Below are 15,309 nucleotides of genomic sequence, written 5' to 3' on the forward strand. Positions count from 1 at the left end.
TCTGATGCTTGCATAAGTCTTTATTTTTGCATTTTGAGCAGAAGCTTTGGAAAACATTGGCATCCTGCAACAGGCAGCACTTTAACACAAAGAAAGAAAGATTTGTTTTTACAAGATTTAAAACAAAACTCCTAAGAGTGAGTGATGGGTATAACGTGTTTGTACTGTTTACAATTGCATAGTCCTGAATTATTGTAATGCGTTTGATTGTTCTGTAATAAATTAAGTACTGTAGATAGGAGTTACTCTGTACATTAACTGAGCATTTAAAATGTTGTCACTGCAGGAGGTTGCATTGATGCGTGTAAAGCATTGAGGGGGTCACTGCCTAGTGATCTCAGGGCCTTCTTACATATTCTTCCACCATCGATGGACAGTGCAACTGAGGCAGGATTTGTGGTTGTAATAGTGGTCTGCAAGAATAAGAAGTTGGTAATTGGCATTTATTTTAAAGGAGTGATATCGTAGGCTTTAAAATCCCCATTTCTGTCTTATAAACCAGAGAAACGTTATTACTGGTCCCATTTGGTCCGCGTTAAAGTAATTGTAAATCCATAAATCTTTTGCACTTCCATTAGCTACATAGATCTCAAATGTGCCGTGGATCAAAGCATGTTACTGGCTGAAAGCTAGTCAGTCAACAGAGGAAGCAGCCAATTGGTTAATGACAGGAAAGAAGCTAGTGAAGAGGTGGAAACAATGTCACTCTCCAGGTGAAATGACCCAGGAAGTGCAAGGCAGTCTAAAAGCATGGCTTGTAAATAGAAATATCTTTAATCTTGTGCAGTACTAGATATAATATTGTAAAATGAAAATGTTTGTTAGAATGTGTGTTTCGTTCGAAATTACACATTTCAGACCTATATGATGAATGAATGTGCATGGCATAGAGCAGCTTGGTGTTTGAATATATAACCAGGTCCATAAGGCAATTTGTGTCAGACAGATATGTACACTATGACAAAGTGGGGTTTCTTAATCGAATTACAAACTTTCCCAATCAAGAAACTTCCTAAAACTGATATAATGTAATTTAACCCGGGTCAGCAAAACACTTTTTTTTTTGGTTTGTTTAAAGTGGAATACTTACGATAATGGCATCTCCTGAGCCTCACTTAATTGTTAACATAAAAGAAAGAGAATATGTTAGTAAAAACATTTTAAACAGAATAAATGGAATATATATATAAACTTTTTTTTTTTTAAATGTAACTTACCGCAGTGCCTTTTAACTAAGAGAAGAGAAAACAAAGTTAGCTGGTTATTCTGAAGCAGTTTAATTGAAACCCTAAACCTTAAGAGAATTACCCACTGTGCCACCTCGTGCCCTTTGAAATTCCTCTCTAGCACCAAACTGTTAGAAGCATTTTACAGTAGTATTGCACAAGTGGAACAGGCTGTGTTGTGTGATGCCCTGCCATGCCCTGTTGGTGATGAGATGAGGTTTAAAGCTCTAGAACCACAATGCAGACAAGGCCAGCTCTTTCGATGTGTGGTTAAGCCGTTTCATGCCCAACCCCCCCCCCCCCCCCCCCCCCCCCCCTCCGTTATGTTAGCTTCCGTGCACAATACTTCACCAGTGCAATTTATAACACTCTGGGTAACTGGTATTTATCAGATTATTTTATATAATAAAGTCTTGATTAAAGCTGGCACTACTGTATACACAATATCACATCTCACCAAACAAAGAAATGAAAAAGCCACTTACCTATTAAACAGCGCAAATGCACATCTGGGGAAAAACAGTATAAACAATTTAAATTGTACATCTGTATGCTTCAGTACCGTGCCTGGGTCATTTGTGTTAGGGGCCCAACTAATGTGCAGCAAAGTTGGTAGAAAACATGTGGGATCCTAATACCTGCTACACAGGAAGTATTGATGGCAGGTTAAAGGAAGCTTCAACAGGGTGAAAATAAAGGCTGGAAACAAAATCGTCAGAAAAAATAAAAGATCGGCGAGCAGGGCCGGATTAAGGCTAATTGGAGGGAAGGGCCTAAGTATGTACTACATATTGCAAAAAAAATGATGAAGTCAAACATATTTATTTATTTACCTATGTAAAATTAACAAATTTATTTGACTCAAGGTAAATTCATCAAACATAAATCACTCACTACACTCATTTCTTCAAACAAACAACTTTTTTTTCCCTAGCTTTAGCTGTGGCAAAGTCATGAATGATGTCATCGTAATTCAAAGACCTGATGATTTCATTCTCAATGCTCAAGAGGGACAAAGCACTGAGATGCTCTTGAGTCATGGTGGATCGGAGGACATTTTTGTAAATTATAAATATCGTAAAATATTAAACTTTACAAGATCTACAACTTTTGTTCAGCATTTTCCGGGGATTTAGTTTGTTAGAAAATCATGTTGATTTTATTTTTTTAGATCATAAAAATAAAAACTATTAAATGGTTTATTATTGTAATTGTTAACTTTTAACATAAAGATTCGAAAATCTTAAAATAAACATAAAAACATGGAAATGTACCTTGCTTTCCGAAGAATCGATTCATCTGGCCACAAGGTTCCAAAATTATGATTACAAATCCGGTTAAATAAAATCTTTAGAATGTAAAATGTCTATACAATAAACTATAAATAAATAGCACTATATACAACGAAGCAAGCAAATGTGATCGCTAAAATAAAGGAAATAAAAACGCCAACAGACTCAAGATTGAAACAGCTTGAAAAATGGGTCGCTGCCGCAGACAGTGTTCAACTAGTCAAGGCTAAAGACTAAGGGAGTAGTTTGCTAACTGACCACGAGGGTGCTACAATTTGTGTCGCTAATGTTGTCAATTTGTACAAAGCAATAACTAAAGAGACAAAAAAAATCTGATGGCCGCGCCACTGTCACTCAGCTGTTACTTCAATATGGAATGGAAGGCCTACAAAATACGAGGGCCTAAGGCTATATCCTTATTAGCCTATGGGTTAATCCAGCCCTGCCCACGAGAATGTATGTAATAAGAGGCAAGAATAATCTTTAAAGCCTTTATCACTGCCCCTTTAAATACTCTGTAACATTTCTTACATTTTTTATGACATGCATTGAGCACCACCCTCAGTTGTGAGAGTTTACCACAGCATTTTTGCAGTTGTCCCCCATGCTTTTCCCATGGTTATCCTATTATTTTATCCTGGTTTATCATGCTTATTAATATGCTTTACCATACTTCACTGGGCTTTACAATGCATAACACTTTGCTATGCTTTTGCTATGATAAACTTTTATAAGGGCAGTCACATGAAAAACTAGATCACCATGTCCTTGATCCACAGCATGACATTCAGACATCCACAGATACCCTCCATTTAATCAAATATTTGGGCACACTCAATAACTTGTTCTAAAGAATGTCTAGCAAGTTTCAGCACAGTTAGACAAATGGTTGTCTAAATGTCTGTAAACATATAAGTGTTGCACTTCCAGAAACCCCCAGATTATAAGAACTTGTGCTAAAGAATGTCATCAGCAAGTTTCATAACAAATGACAAGTGTGCAATACTCACGTTTTGAGCAACGAGCTGAAAAAGATAGGGAGGGGAGAAGGGTGAGTTTAGTGACATCTTATCATCATACAAGCTACACTTGGAGGATAGTATACACAGGTGTGAAACTGCGGGCCAGTTTGGTACTCGGTCTTGCTATATATTAGCAGCAATACCCATTCACTGTGTACAAATTAACTTTATTGATCACTTGCTAGTTTATAACCATGATAAATCATTTTGCATGAAACCAACTTGACTTCATGTAGGCCATAATTGATTTCAGGTAACCACGTCTTCATTTTATGAGGTTTAGTGGTATTTAATGCTAGGATATTCATATACTTAATTTTAACGGGGTCACTGCGTCTAAATATGTGGGGTTCAAAATTGTACTTATACTTACGACTAGGGTGGCGGGTGCAGTGGCGGTAACGATCTAGGGAAGAGAAAACATTAGTCAGTGTAATCATTCATGTTTATGAAAGGCAGTGTGGCTGGGAAGTGGGGTATTGTGTTTACAACTGAGGGGTTGTGTAGCTTAGTGGTTAGGGCTGAGGAACTGAAAAGCACGGTGGGTTAGAGATTAGAGAAGAGGAACTGGGTGGTTGTGTAGCTTAGAGGTTAAAGTAGAGTATTGTATTGCTTAACTACTGTCTTTAGCACAGTTAGCAGCTGTTACCAGTTACCTTGCAAAGTGAGGGTGGAGGCTACTTAAGCTGAGTGAAAATACTAGTGGTCAGTTTACAGGTAACCAGGGGCAGATAGGTAAGTGATCTTGCTTCAAGTAATTTACATTAGCTATATTTAAGTAACATTATAAAGTTGGCGTTTCAATTAGGTGATCTAGTGTTTGATTAGTACCAGGTGAGTGTGGTTAAGTTGAATAGAGGTTGATTTGCAATTTGATTGGTTTATACACAGCTTTTATCCACCTAGTTGCTATATTAGTCAGTTAGGCTATTTGTGTGGCAGCACGAAGCGCCAGCCAACCGAAGAGCCTCACAACAAAAGAGCCAGGAGTCTAGCTGTAGGAGTCCAGCGAGGGGAGGCCTGCGCCGAAAGGCTGTTGGAAAAGATCCGAACCTGTACTGTACTGTAATCTGCCACAAATTCAATCTGTAGTATTTTGCATTTAATCATATCCTGATGTAACTATCACTGACATTATCTGCTCCGATATATTGAATTGTATTTTGTCATATACTTGTACTTACTAGAACTGAAGTCATTGTATTTTATCTTGCTCTTAATTGTATTAATACTTGTGATTCTTGAAATGTATTTTTTGTTTATGACTGTAAGTCGCCCTGGGTAAGGGCGTCTGCTAAGAAATTAATAATAATAATAGTAGCTAATCCATCACATTTACCAATCAAATCTAATTGATGACTCATTGTCAGGTGTTCCTCTCTTCACATCCATGAAGCTAAAAGCCCAGTTTTTGTACTACAGAATACAGATCTATCAGGGTTAACTGTTAGCTTAAAACAAAATGGCTAAAATGTCAGAAGAAGATCATCATAGAATTGTTTGAAGTGTTTCTGCATAAAGAAGGAAAAACATTGAGTGAAATAGCTTGCTTCACTCGATTTTCAAGGTGTGGTATCCGAAGCATGATCAACAAGTACAGAGAAACATTATCTGTAATTGACAAACCCAGGACTGGAAGACCCACAAAGCTGTCTAACAAGGATGAGCAATACTTGAAGATAATATCCTTAAGGAATTGAAAGAAGACAAGCGTTGAATTGACAACAGAACTGGCAGACAGCTCTGATGTCGTTGTCCATCCATCAACAGTACGAAGGTCACTCTTAAAAAAACAGGACTTAATGGATGTGTTGCAGTAAGAATACTTCTGTTAAGAAAGGGGAACAAGACTAAAAGGCTAAAATATGCAGAAGAACACAGAAATTGGACTATGGAACAATGGCCAAGGGTGCTTTGGACAGACGAGTCAAAGTTTCAGTTATTTTGATCTAATCGAAGACAGTATGTGAGACGACAAAGAGCCTTGCATGAAGCCAAGATAATGATCCAAAACAGCTGGAATAATAACAACATGCAAAAGAAAGAGGTAGCTAGAGTCCTTCAACGCATGGAATGGCCCCCTCAAAGTCCAGATCTCAATATCATTGAAACTGTATGGGACTATTTGGACAAAAAAAAGTAAAAAGGAATCCCAGCAACTTAGATGATCTCTGGAAGGTCTTGGAAGAAGCGTGGAACACCACCACACAACAGTTTATAACAAAATTTTAAAAGTCCCCAGAAGAATTTCAATGGTTTTGAAGGAAAAGGGTGGACATACTCGCTATTAGTTTATATCAAGGTATATTGTGTATAAATTTGGTTATTTGAATAAGATTTTCCTTTTCATAAAGTTGTATTTGCATTGCACACAAAGTTTTCATTTCCTTATGCATCAGAGTAGAAAAATGCAAAATGTCTAAGACTTTTGCACAGCAGTGTATATTTTTAAATACAATTATATACTTACAATGATGGCAAGAATGACCTGGGGAAAAATAATTGCAGATAATTTAGAAACAGCAACTTTTTTTTTTTTTTTTATAAACTATTATATATATTTTTCCTTGCTTTTGGTAAGCCTCTATGCTATGTGGTGTCAGGTGAGGTCCTAACCTGCTGCATGGGAAGTAGAGTCGCACGTGAGTGTCTGTCATCACAGTTATAATGCTGTGGCACTGGTTAAAGTCAAAGTAAGTGTGTTTTATAAGAGCTATTCTATTAAACTTCCAGGCATAGAAGGACGTGCCCAGAACTCAATACTGAGTAATCAAACATTCCATAAACTGCTACCATTCAATAAACCCATAACTTACAACACACACAAAACATGGTAGGTGATACATCCCAATACAGCCACAATATTTGTTGGAGAGTAGCGTCTATTAAAATAAACAAGACAAATAAAAATAAAGTAAAATAATAAGAATAATTACGACCTGGATGTGTTCTACTTACTATGGTAGCAGGTGAGGGTTCTGGAATCTGGAATATATCAAATACAAAAATAAATACCGTAGTTTGATTAAAACCAATACAAAAACATTTTTTATATGGTACATGTTAACATTATAAAGCTAGCAACTACGACCTTCATTAAATGTCCATTAGATGTCGCTCTACAGACAGCAGGTTCCCTAGATTTATTATTAGACAACTTTTCTCGATAATTTATTCAGTTGGCAAGGTGTCCCTATTTTACTTGATCTTTAGTAATATGCCCACCTGAATATGTCCACATTTTATATCTAAGTAATTAGTAGAATTGTGGTTCAATTGACAGCAACACAGATAAAACACCGATAAAAAATGATAAAACGGCCCAGATACGAATAATAATAATAATAATAATAATAATAATAATAATAATAATAATAATTATCAGTGTAGTTGGACAATCTCCCTCTTTCCTTCTTTCCTTTGCTGTCTTCCACAACAAAATCCTTTGATCACGGCCATATTCTTCTGGGGTTTCTCTGTGTTTAGGCATTTTTTTTACATTAACACAATTTAATTCTTCGGTACTGTACAACTCAAGTGTACAAATACTGTCGAGTCAATACATATTGTGAATTTTGGAAAGTAACCGAAAACAATAATTTCATACAGTATATGAAAATCATACAATAGAGCATAAAACAATTCTTACCATGTCTGCATCCAACTTGAAAGGGGAAAGAGAGAAACAATTCAGTAAATGCTATTTCTTACACATTACAATTTTATCACTGCTCCCCTTTTTCTTCTGTTGAAGATATTTTGGGTTTTTTTATTTAACAATTTGGAGTATGCTGAGGCTTCCTGGTACCTAATCATTTTGTAGGTGTCAGACCATGTGACCTACAGAAAAGTTACCAGGATGCAGTAGTTTATCTATAGCACAGAAAAGTGAAGAACTACACGATTCTCAGCACAATAAAAGGGTGGGGGAGGGGGTCATTTCTGTAAATGTTATATATAGTGAGTAGCTTCAGTATATGTTATATTAATACAAATGTAACAGACATTTATCATTTTTTTAGTGTGGGTCTATGCTTCTATACTTACGCCAGCGCTTTCCTTGTAGGCCTTTATTCTCACTCCCTGCTAACAAATGCAGAGCGAGAGAGAGAGAGAGAGAGAGAGAGAGAGAGGACCTCTTAAAATTACCTGCAAATTATACAACTTCATCTGCCCATTTCTACACCCCTAAACTATGAATCTGCTACAGCACACAACACCGCACCACATAACACACATAACATTCCTTCAGGATAATCTACAGGAAAGCTTGTTCTCCAAAAGGATGCATTTCCAGATATCATGAAATACATGTTTGCCATCACATATGTTTCTTTGAACACCTACAGGGTTTTTGTAGTTCTTTCATTAGCTACTAAGATTTTAATACATTTCTGGATGCTTTAATTAAAATTGCACTTTGCGCAAAGATATTATTAACAGTTATAGGCTGGCATGATTCCGATTTGGAAATGGGTGGGGCCCAAACAGAAATTGGATAGGGCAGTCGAAGGTGGGTGTGGTCACATGTGAAATGGGTGGGGCAACACAAAGGAAGTCGTGTAAAAATGTGCAATCAGCCAGGGTGATTTTCTCGGTTTCTTACCCCAATTCATTTTTGGTCACACCCACTTTCATTGTAACACACTTTCAACTCATCCGCTCTACCCCACCCATTGCTTGAACAAAAGTTATTGTATTTCTTGCTCTTATTGTATTACTTGTATTGTAACACTTGAAATGTATTTGCTTAAGATTGTAAGTCGCCCTGGATAAGGGCGTCTGCTAAGAAATAAATAATAATAATAATTTCGAATCCTAAACCGAGTACAAAGTCAGAAGCTTCATTTTCGCCCCGATGCAAAGGGCTTGAATAGCAGTCGGGTCTCTGCTTGCATCCAGCTACTCACCCAACTCTCTCTTCTCCCCCTGGCTTTCATCAGCGTCATCCGCAAAGCCTGTTAAATCACAACAGAACACACAGCTAAAGTGAGAGGTGCAGTTTACAACTCCACTGAGCGGCTGCTGTGCCAGCCTGGGCCACTTCAAAGAGTTTGACTCATGAGCTGATTATACTGTAAGTCATGTTCCCAACACTGCCTACTAATATCAACTACAATACAACATGCAATATGGATTTATAAAGCACTTTCTATGAAACACCTCAAAGGATTGTGCAGATAATATACTGAAATGCCTTGTCAAGCATACAGGTTTTTAATCTCGATTTAAAAATGGCCACATATGCATGGATGCCCTCCCTACTTCCCACCGTTCTGAGCCAAGCCTTCATAACAACTGCACTTAAAAAACTGTCAAAAGTGCAATTTTAAATTCTAAATGTACCATTACCATACTGGTAACATAAATGACCCCCAGGAAAATATAAAGAGCAACCTTTTATCAACTTCACTTAAAAACAGCTGTAGATATTTAGCATATAAAAAAACAGATTTTCAATCAAATTTCTACTTATTTGGCTTTTTTTTATCTATAAACTAAACCGCAGCTTGCATTCAAAGTAACTCCGGCCAAGCCAACTTCCCGTTAACAATTTGGATGTCAAATCCAGATTTTATTTTATTTTATTTTTTTAATGAGCCTTTAGGATACGCAATGTCACAGCATGCTTGTGCCTGGTGGTGGGCTTGGCTGTGGGCTTGGCTTGGACACTCACCCATTTCACGCTTCTGTTCTAGATCGTCCACCAGTCCGTCCAGTTCACCCGATTCCCCCAGGAAATCACTCTCATCTGTGGAAAAGGAACCGTTGAGTACATGTAGAGTTTAAACTACAGGTGTAATGAATCTCCTCCTAGCGGGTGATGAGTTAAGTGCACTGTGTACTGTAGGCCAATTTATTTCGTATTCAATATTTCTTCAAAATCTTTTCATATACAGTGAAATGCTGTAAACATACACAAATACACGATGCAGTAAGTGATGGAATTCTTCACACAGCTTTTCTGATTGGTTACAATCATTCCCAATATGGCAATGTTTAAATGTTTAAATGTGTTCAATGATAAATTATTATCATTTTTTAAATTATTTTAATTTAGCTTGCCAGTTATTTTCTCCCCGATTTTCTCCCCAATTTGAAATGTCCAATAATTTCTCCCCTCACCACAGCAATTCCCCACACAGCTCAGGAGAACTGAAGGTTTCAACGAATAACCGGCCTCTGGAGGACAAAGGCCAGCCCTGCAGGTGTCTGCTTTGGAGCTCACTGGGCACCTGGCCAGCAGGGTTGCCTCCCTAAACCATGGAAGCGCCATAGCCAATGTGATGCTCCCTTCATAATCCCCAGCGAAGACCGGCTACTTTGCACAGCCAGGACATGAACCTGTGCTGTATGACTCACCCAGCACACAACTCGACTGTGCTTTTACCAGGGGAGTCACTTGGAGAACTGATGCTAAAGTTTAAGTGAACGTTAAAGAGGAAGTGAAAAAAAATCTAACACCCCTAACATGGGATGCATTTAGTTCTGTTACCTTGGACAGATAAACAGATAGATAATACAAAGATGTGGGACAGCAAATAATAAATGAAAGGATAATTCCAATTTACTTTATTTGTGAAGATAGTGATGAATTAGTGCCTGATTCCTCCGATTTCCCATGTGTGTGCGAAAATACAGCCTGAGTAATAATGTGTTTTAAAATTAAAGTTGAACTCTACACACATAACCAAATATAGCCCAGAAGGATATTTTTCTAACAATGCAGCCCAGTAAACGACTTGCTCTTTAGTTGAATGTTAAGACATTCGTCTTTGAACAGCAAGGTTATCGGTTTGTTTCTAGCCCTTGCCTTTCCATTCATTTCAATGGGCTGAGATGCCAGTTCACTACACAGCCACTCACCAATCTCTCTCTTCTGGGCTTGGTAGTTCTCGTTGGTCCAATCCACTGATTCATCCTTAATGTCTTTAGCTTCTGTAAGAATGAAAGGAATAGAAACAGTAATAAAACAAATCAATGTAAATCCTCTCTCAAATGTACCTGCTTTCAATCCACTCAGAAGGCTGTTACTGTTTCTTATACTCGATGCACCCTATAGTCATCCCCTAATTTTTTATGAATGAAGCCAGTGGGTTTTTGTCTTTGCAAAAATACAGTTTTCCTGCTCATTATTATTATTTTTTTTTAATTTCTTGAAGATCATTCATTCTCAATATTAATATAAACATTCTTTGGGATTGTAAATCCTGTTATCCGAAAATAACATCACATGGTACATTTTCAATAAACAAACAGCACAAAGACTCCCGTTGATGCACAGCACAGCCTCATCTTGTTGAAGTCAAACTCAGAGCAGAAGCAGCATACTTTTTTATTACAATCCGGGACCTCCAGGGCAGTCGAAAGACAGATCATAACTATAACTAGATGACACAGACTGCACGTGGAGACAACCTTTTCCCTTGCTAGTAGAAAAACCTTGACTGTCTTGGATTTTATCCACTTGGAAGACTGCATTCAAACACTTGACGTGTCTTGGAATCTGAGTAAATGGAGCCACGCCATTGCCTAGGGGACAGTTTTCAGGATTTACATTATTAGCAAATGTAATCCAAATGGTAAAGCATTAAAATAAGAGCCACACTCACCCATCTCTCTCTTCTCATTGGTGTCGCTCACATCCAGAGATGCATGCTGATTGTCGTCTCCTTCTGCAAAAATATTAAATCTATTATAAAACCCCCTGCAAAGTGCTAACATTCGTGGCAAGAGAAACTGGCTCTGAAGTGAAAACCAAAGCAATCAACTCCAAAACAAAACAGGCACTCATGCTACATTTGTAATACTAATTAGAGATAAGAAAACTCTGGATGACAGTATTGGAAAATAACTTTTGGATCTGGCCTCAACGGGGCAGCAGAAACGAGAAGATGTAAGGGGGGGCATTTTTGTAAATGTTACATATAGTGAATAGCTTCAACGTATGTTATAGTAATACAAATATAACAGACATTTTTTAATTATTTTTATTTTTAGTGTGGGTCTATGCTTCTATACGTTATGCCAGTGCTTTCCTTGTAGGCCTTTCTTCTCGCTCCCCACTATCAAGCACAGAGTGAGAGAGAGAGCGTGAGGAGACCCTGGCATTATTGTACTGCACGGGTTCTGTTGTAGTTTGTAAGTAAGGTGTTCTTTTAAAACTACCCCCAAATTATACAACTTGATCCGCCCATTTCTACACCCCTAAACTATGAATCTGCTACAGCACACAACACCGCACCACATAACACACATAACATTCCTTCAGGATAATCTACAGCAAAACTTGTTCTCCAAAATCTTTAGGCTCATGAAACACATGTTTGCCATCACATATGTTTCTTTGAACACCTACAGGGTTTTTGTAGTTCATTCATTAGCTACTAAGATTTTAATACATTTCTGGATGCTTTAATTAAAATTGCACTTTGCTCAAAGATATTATTTAACAGTTTAGGCTGGCATGATTCCGATTTGGAAATGGGTGGGGCCCAAACAGAAATTGGATGGGGCAGTCGAAGGTGGGTGTGGTCACATGTGAAATGGGTGGGGCAACACAAAGGAAGTCGTGTAAAAATGTGCAATCAGCCAGGGTGATTTTCTCGGTTTCTTACCCCAATTCATTTTTGGTCCCACCCACTTTCATTGTAACACACTTTCAACTCATCCGCTCTACCCCTCCCATTTCGAATCCTAAACCGAGTACAAAGTCAGAAGCTTCATTTTCGCCCCGATGCAAAGGGCTTGAATAGCAGTCGGGTCTCTGCTTGCGTCCAGCTACTCACCCAACTCTCTCTTCTCCCCCTGGCTTTCATCAGCGTCATCCGCAAAGCCTGTTAAATCACAACAGAACACACAGCTAAAGTGAGAGGTGCAGTTTACAACTCCACTGAGCGCCTGCTGTGCCAGCCTGGGCCACTTCAAAGAGTTTGACTCATGAGCTGATTATACTGTAAGTCATGTTCCCAACACTGCCTACTAATATCAACTACAATACAACATGCAATATGGATTTATAAAGCGCTTTCTATGAAACACCTCAAAGGATTGTGCAGATAATATACTGAAATGCCTTGTCAAGCATACAGGTTTTTAATCTCGATTTAAAAATGGCCACATATGCATGGATGCCCTCCCTACCTCCCACCGTTCTGAGTCAAGCCTTCATAGCAACTGCACTTAAAAATCTGTCAAAAGCGCAATTTTAAATTCTAAATGTACCATTACCATACTGGCAACATAAATGACCCCCAGGAAAATATAAAGAGCTGCCTTTTATCAACTTCACTTAAAAACAGCTGTAGATATTTTGTATATAAAAACAAAGGTTTTCAATCAAATTTCTACTAATTCTATTGGCTTTTTAAATCTATAAATTAAAACTGCAGCTTGCATTCAATCATAACTCCAGCCAAGCCAACTTCCCGTTAACAACTTAGGATGCCAAATCCGGATTTGCTTTTTTTTTTTTTAATGAGCCTTTAGGATATGCAATCTCACAGCATGCTTGTGCATGGTGGTGGGCTTGGCTGTGGGCTTGGCTTGGACACTCACCCATTTCACGCTTCTGTTCTAGATCGTCCACCAGTCCGTCCAGTTCACCCTCTTCCTCCAGGAAATCACTCTCATCTAAAACGTGTAGATTTTAAACTTTTCAATGTTTAAGTGTTAAACGATTACAAAAAATATGCAGGTGTAATGAATCTCCTCCTAGCGGGTAATCAGTTAATAATACTGATCAGCGTAAGACCCATACTTGCCTCTCCTCCACCGAGCTTGCTCTTTGGCTGAATGGCAAGACGTTCCTCTTTTTTGCAGTTTGCATCCAGCCCTTGCCTTACTATTCAATTTACTGGGCTGAGATGCCAATTCATACATTGTCCAAATATAGGTATAGTAAGTGCATTGTGTACTGTAGGCCAATTTATTTTGTATTCAATATCTAATATTTATTTTGCTAGTAGAAAAACCTTGACTCTGCCTTGGATTTTATCCACTTGGAAGACTGCATTCAAACACTTGACGTGTCTTGGAATCTGAGTAAATGGAGCCACGCCATTGCCTAGGGGACAGTTTTGAGGATTTACATTTTTAGCAAATGTAATCCAAATGGTAAAGCATTAAAGAGCCACACTCACCCATCTCTCTCTTCTCATTGGTGTCGCTCAGATCCAAAGACGCATGCTGATTGTCATCTCCTTCTGCAAAAATATTAAATCAGTAGAAAATAGAAATCTATGCAAACACCCTGCAAAGTGCTAAATTCGTGGCAAGAGAAACTGGCTCTGAAGTGAAAACCAAAGCGAACAACTCCAAAACAAAACATGCTACATTTGTAATACTAATTAGAGAAACAAGAAAACATTTCTTATTTTTATTAAGCCTTTATGCCAAAAATCTGTTGACCTTTAATGGTTAAGTATATTTTGCGTATTTTTAAGTTATAAAAGTTTACCAGTCATTTTGCAGTTTTCCCATGGTTATACTATGCATGTCCCATAGTTTACAATGGTTTGCATGTTTTTTTATATGCTTTGTTATGCATTCTCTATACTTTGTTATGCTTTTTCTATAAGAGACTGGAATCATTAAGACATCCAATAGATGTGTTTTGGTAAAGGACCAGCCTCACTGAGCTGAACATCTTTTAATCCTCACTCACCTTCTTCGCGTTTCTGCTGCCCCCCTGAGGCCAGATCCAGATGACAGCAGCGCATACTTTCAATGCCAAGCTGGAGGCAAAGCTTTGAATCTCGAATAACACCTTTTCTTTTTAAAGTCGAATAACGCCTGTTTTACAAAATGATACCCAATCAACTATGTCATATAATTCAAGCTTTCTACAGCTCTATTAAGTTGTTTGTAACATTAGAAAAATGATTTATTAACTGAACTTCCAAAAACGCAGATGCATTAGAAGTATTTGAAGACTTTGTATCATTACTGTGTCCTTTTCATGATGTTTGAAGTCATTCTGAGTGGTTCTTATTGCAATTACTCAAAATGCTTTGTGTTATTTTTTCTCTGTTTTATCTGCTTTCACCTGCTCTTCAGTTATGATTGGCTGCTGTAGATAGATGTTCATCACTGTGCTTTATATAGATTTGCTGGTCTGACTGCTAGGTCTTCGTGTTTGGAACACTGATACATAGCCAAGACATGCTTTTGCTTTTGGTCTTTGCTACTAAATTGCCTCTTGTAATTTGATTAACTTGTTTGTATTAGTTGTGCTTATGTGACTGTATTATGTGACACCTTGTTGACCAGATTTCCCTAGAACAAAATATTTTTTCTGTAGAAGAACCAGCGCCATCTAGTGATCAGCCACTTTGGAAACAAGTTTCCGTTAGGTTTGCTTGCAATACACTGCTGTACAGCAGATGGTGCTGGTGCTTACTAATATAAAGGCACTTTTGGGTGATCTAGCCTACTGTACATATGTCTACGGCAGCCAAATACAACTGAATAACAGCTTCTGAACTCCTTTTCCAAGCACCGTAACACAGCCGTCTCCAAATATTAAATCAACAGTAACAGTAATAAGAACCGGAAGTATTGCAAACATCTTAAAAAGCAAAGTTAAAAAAAAAAACCTTTGAAAATAAAATCTGCAACTACTTCCTCTTTGACGTTTCTCAAGCTATCAACAGTGACTTACCTGCAGCCTGGCTCACCAGCACCACTGCCAGGAGGGAGGTTAGGAGTAGGAAGGTCTTCATGGTGTTCTTCTCAGTCTTGCTGTTGGTGCTTGTGCTCAGTCCAGGT

The 15,309-nt window shown here is 37.9% G+C and overlaps 1 protein-coding gene across 1 annotated transcript; it reads right to left on the reverse strand.

Moving 5' to 3' along the window:
- Positions 1-15,309, reverse strand: LOC117419627 (uncharacterized). Its single transcript, XM_058986406.1, has 18 exons — positions 15,203-15,309; positions 13,683-13,745; positions 13,099-13,173; positions 12,330-12,377; positions 11,154-11,216; positions 10,408-10,479; positions 9,218-9,292; positions 8,451-8,498; positions 7,588-7,626; positions 7,190-7,204; positions 6,499-6,525; positions 6,011-6,028; positions 3,914-3,946; positions 3,529-3,543; positions 1,712-1,735; positions 1,218-1,232; positions 1,091-1,114; positions 1-413 (listed from the first exon to the last, which is right to left on the reverse strand). The coding sequence occupies exons 1-18, from the start codon at positions 15,261-15,263 to the stop codon at positions 349-351; spliced, it is 780 nt and encodes a 259-aa protein (XP_058842389.1). The 5' UTR covers positions 15,264-15,309; the 3' UTR covers positions 1-348.

The sequence above is a fragment of the Acipenser ruthenus genome, chromosome 14 (genome assembly GCF_902713425.1).
Source record: "Acipenser ruthenus chromosome 14, fAciRut3.2 maternal haplotype, whole genome shotgun sequence".
NCBI classification, from domain to species: domain Eukaryota; kingdom Metazoa; phylum Chordata; class Actinopteri; order Acipenseriformes; family Acipenseridae; genus Acipenser; species Acipenser ruthenus.

Excerpts from the sequence above, each read along its gene's own strand:
- LOC117419627 (XM_058986406.1), bottom strand. The coding sequence starts at position 15,263 with ATGAAGACCTTCCTACTCCTAACCTCCCTCCTGGCAGTGGTGCTGGTG. Across the intron at positions 13,174-13,682 it reads CAATGAGAAGAGAGAGATGG|ATGAGAGTGATTTCCTGGAG; the intron begins GTGAGTGTGGCT and ends TACACGTTTTAG. Across the intron at positions 10,480-11,153 it reads CAATGAGAAGAGAGAGATGG|AAGCTAAAGACATTAAGGAT; the intron begins GTGAGTGTGGCT and ends TCATTCTTACAG.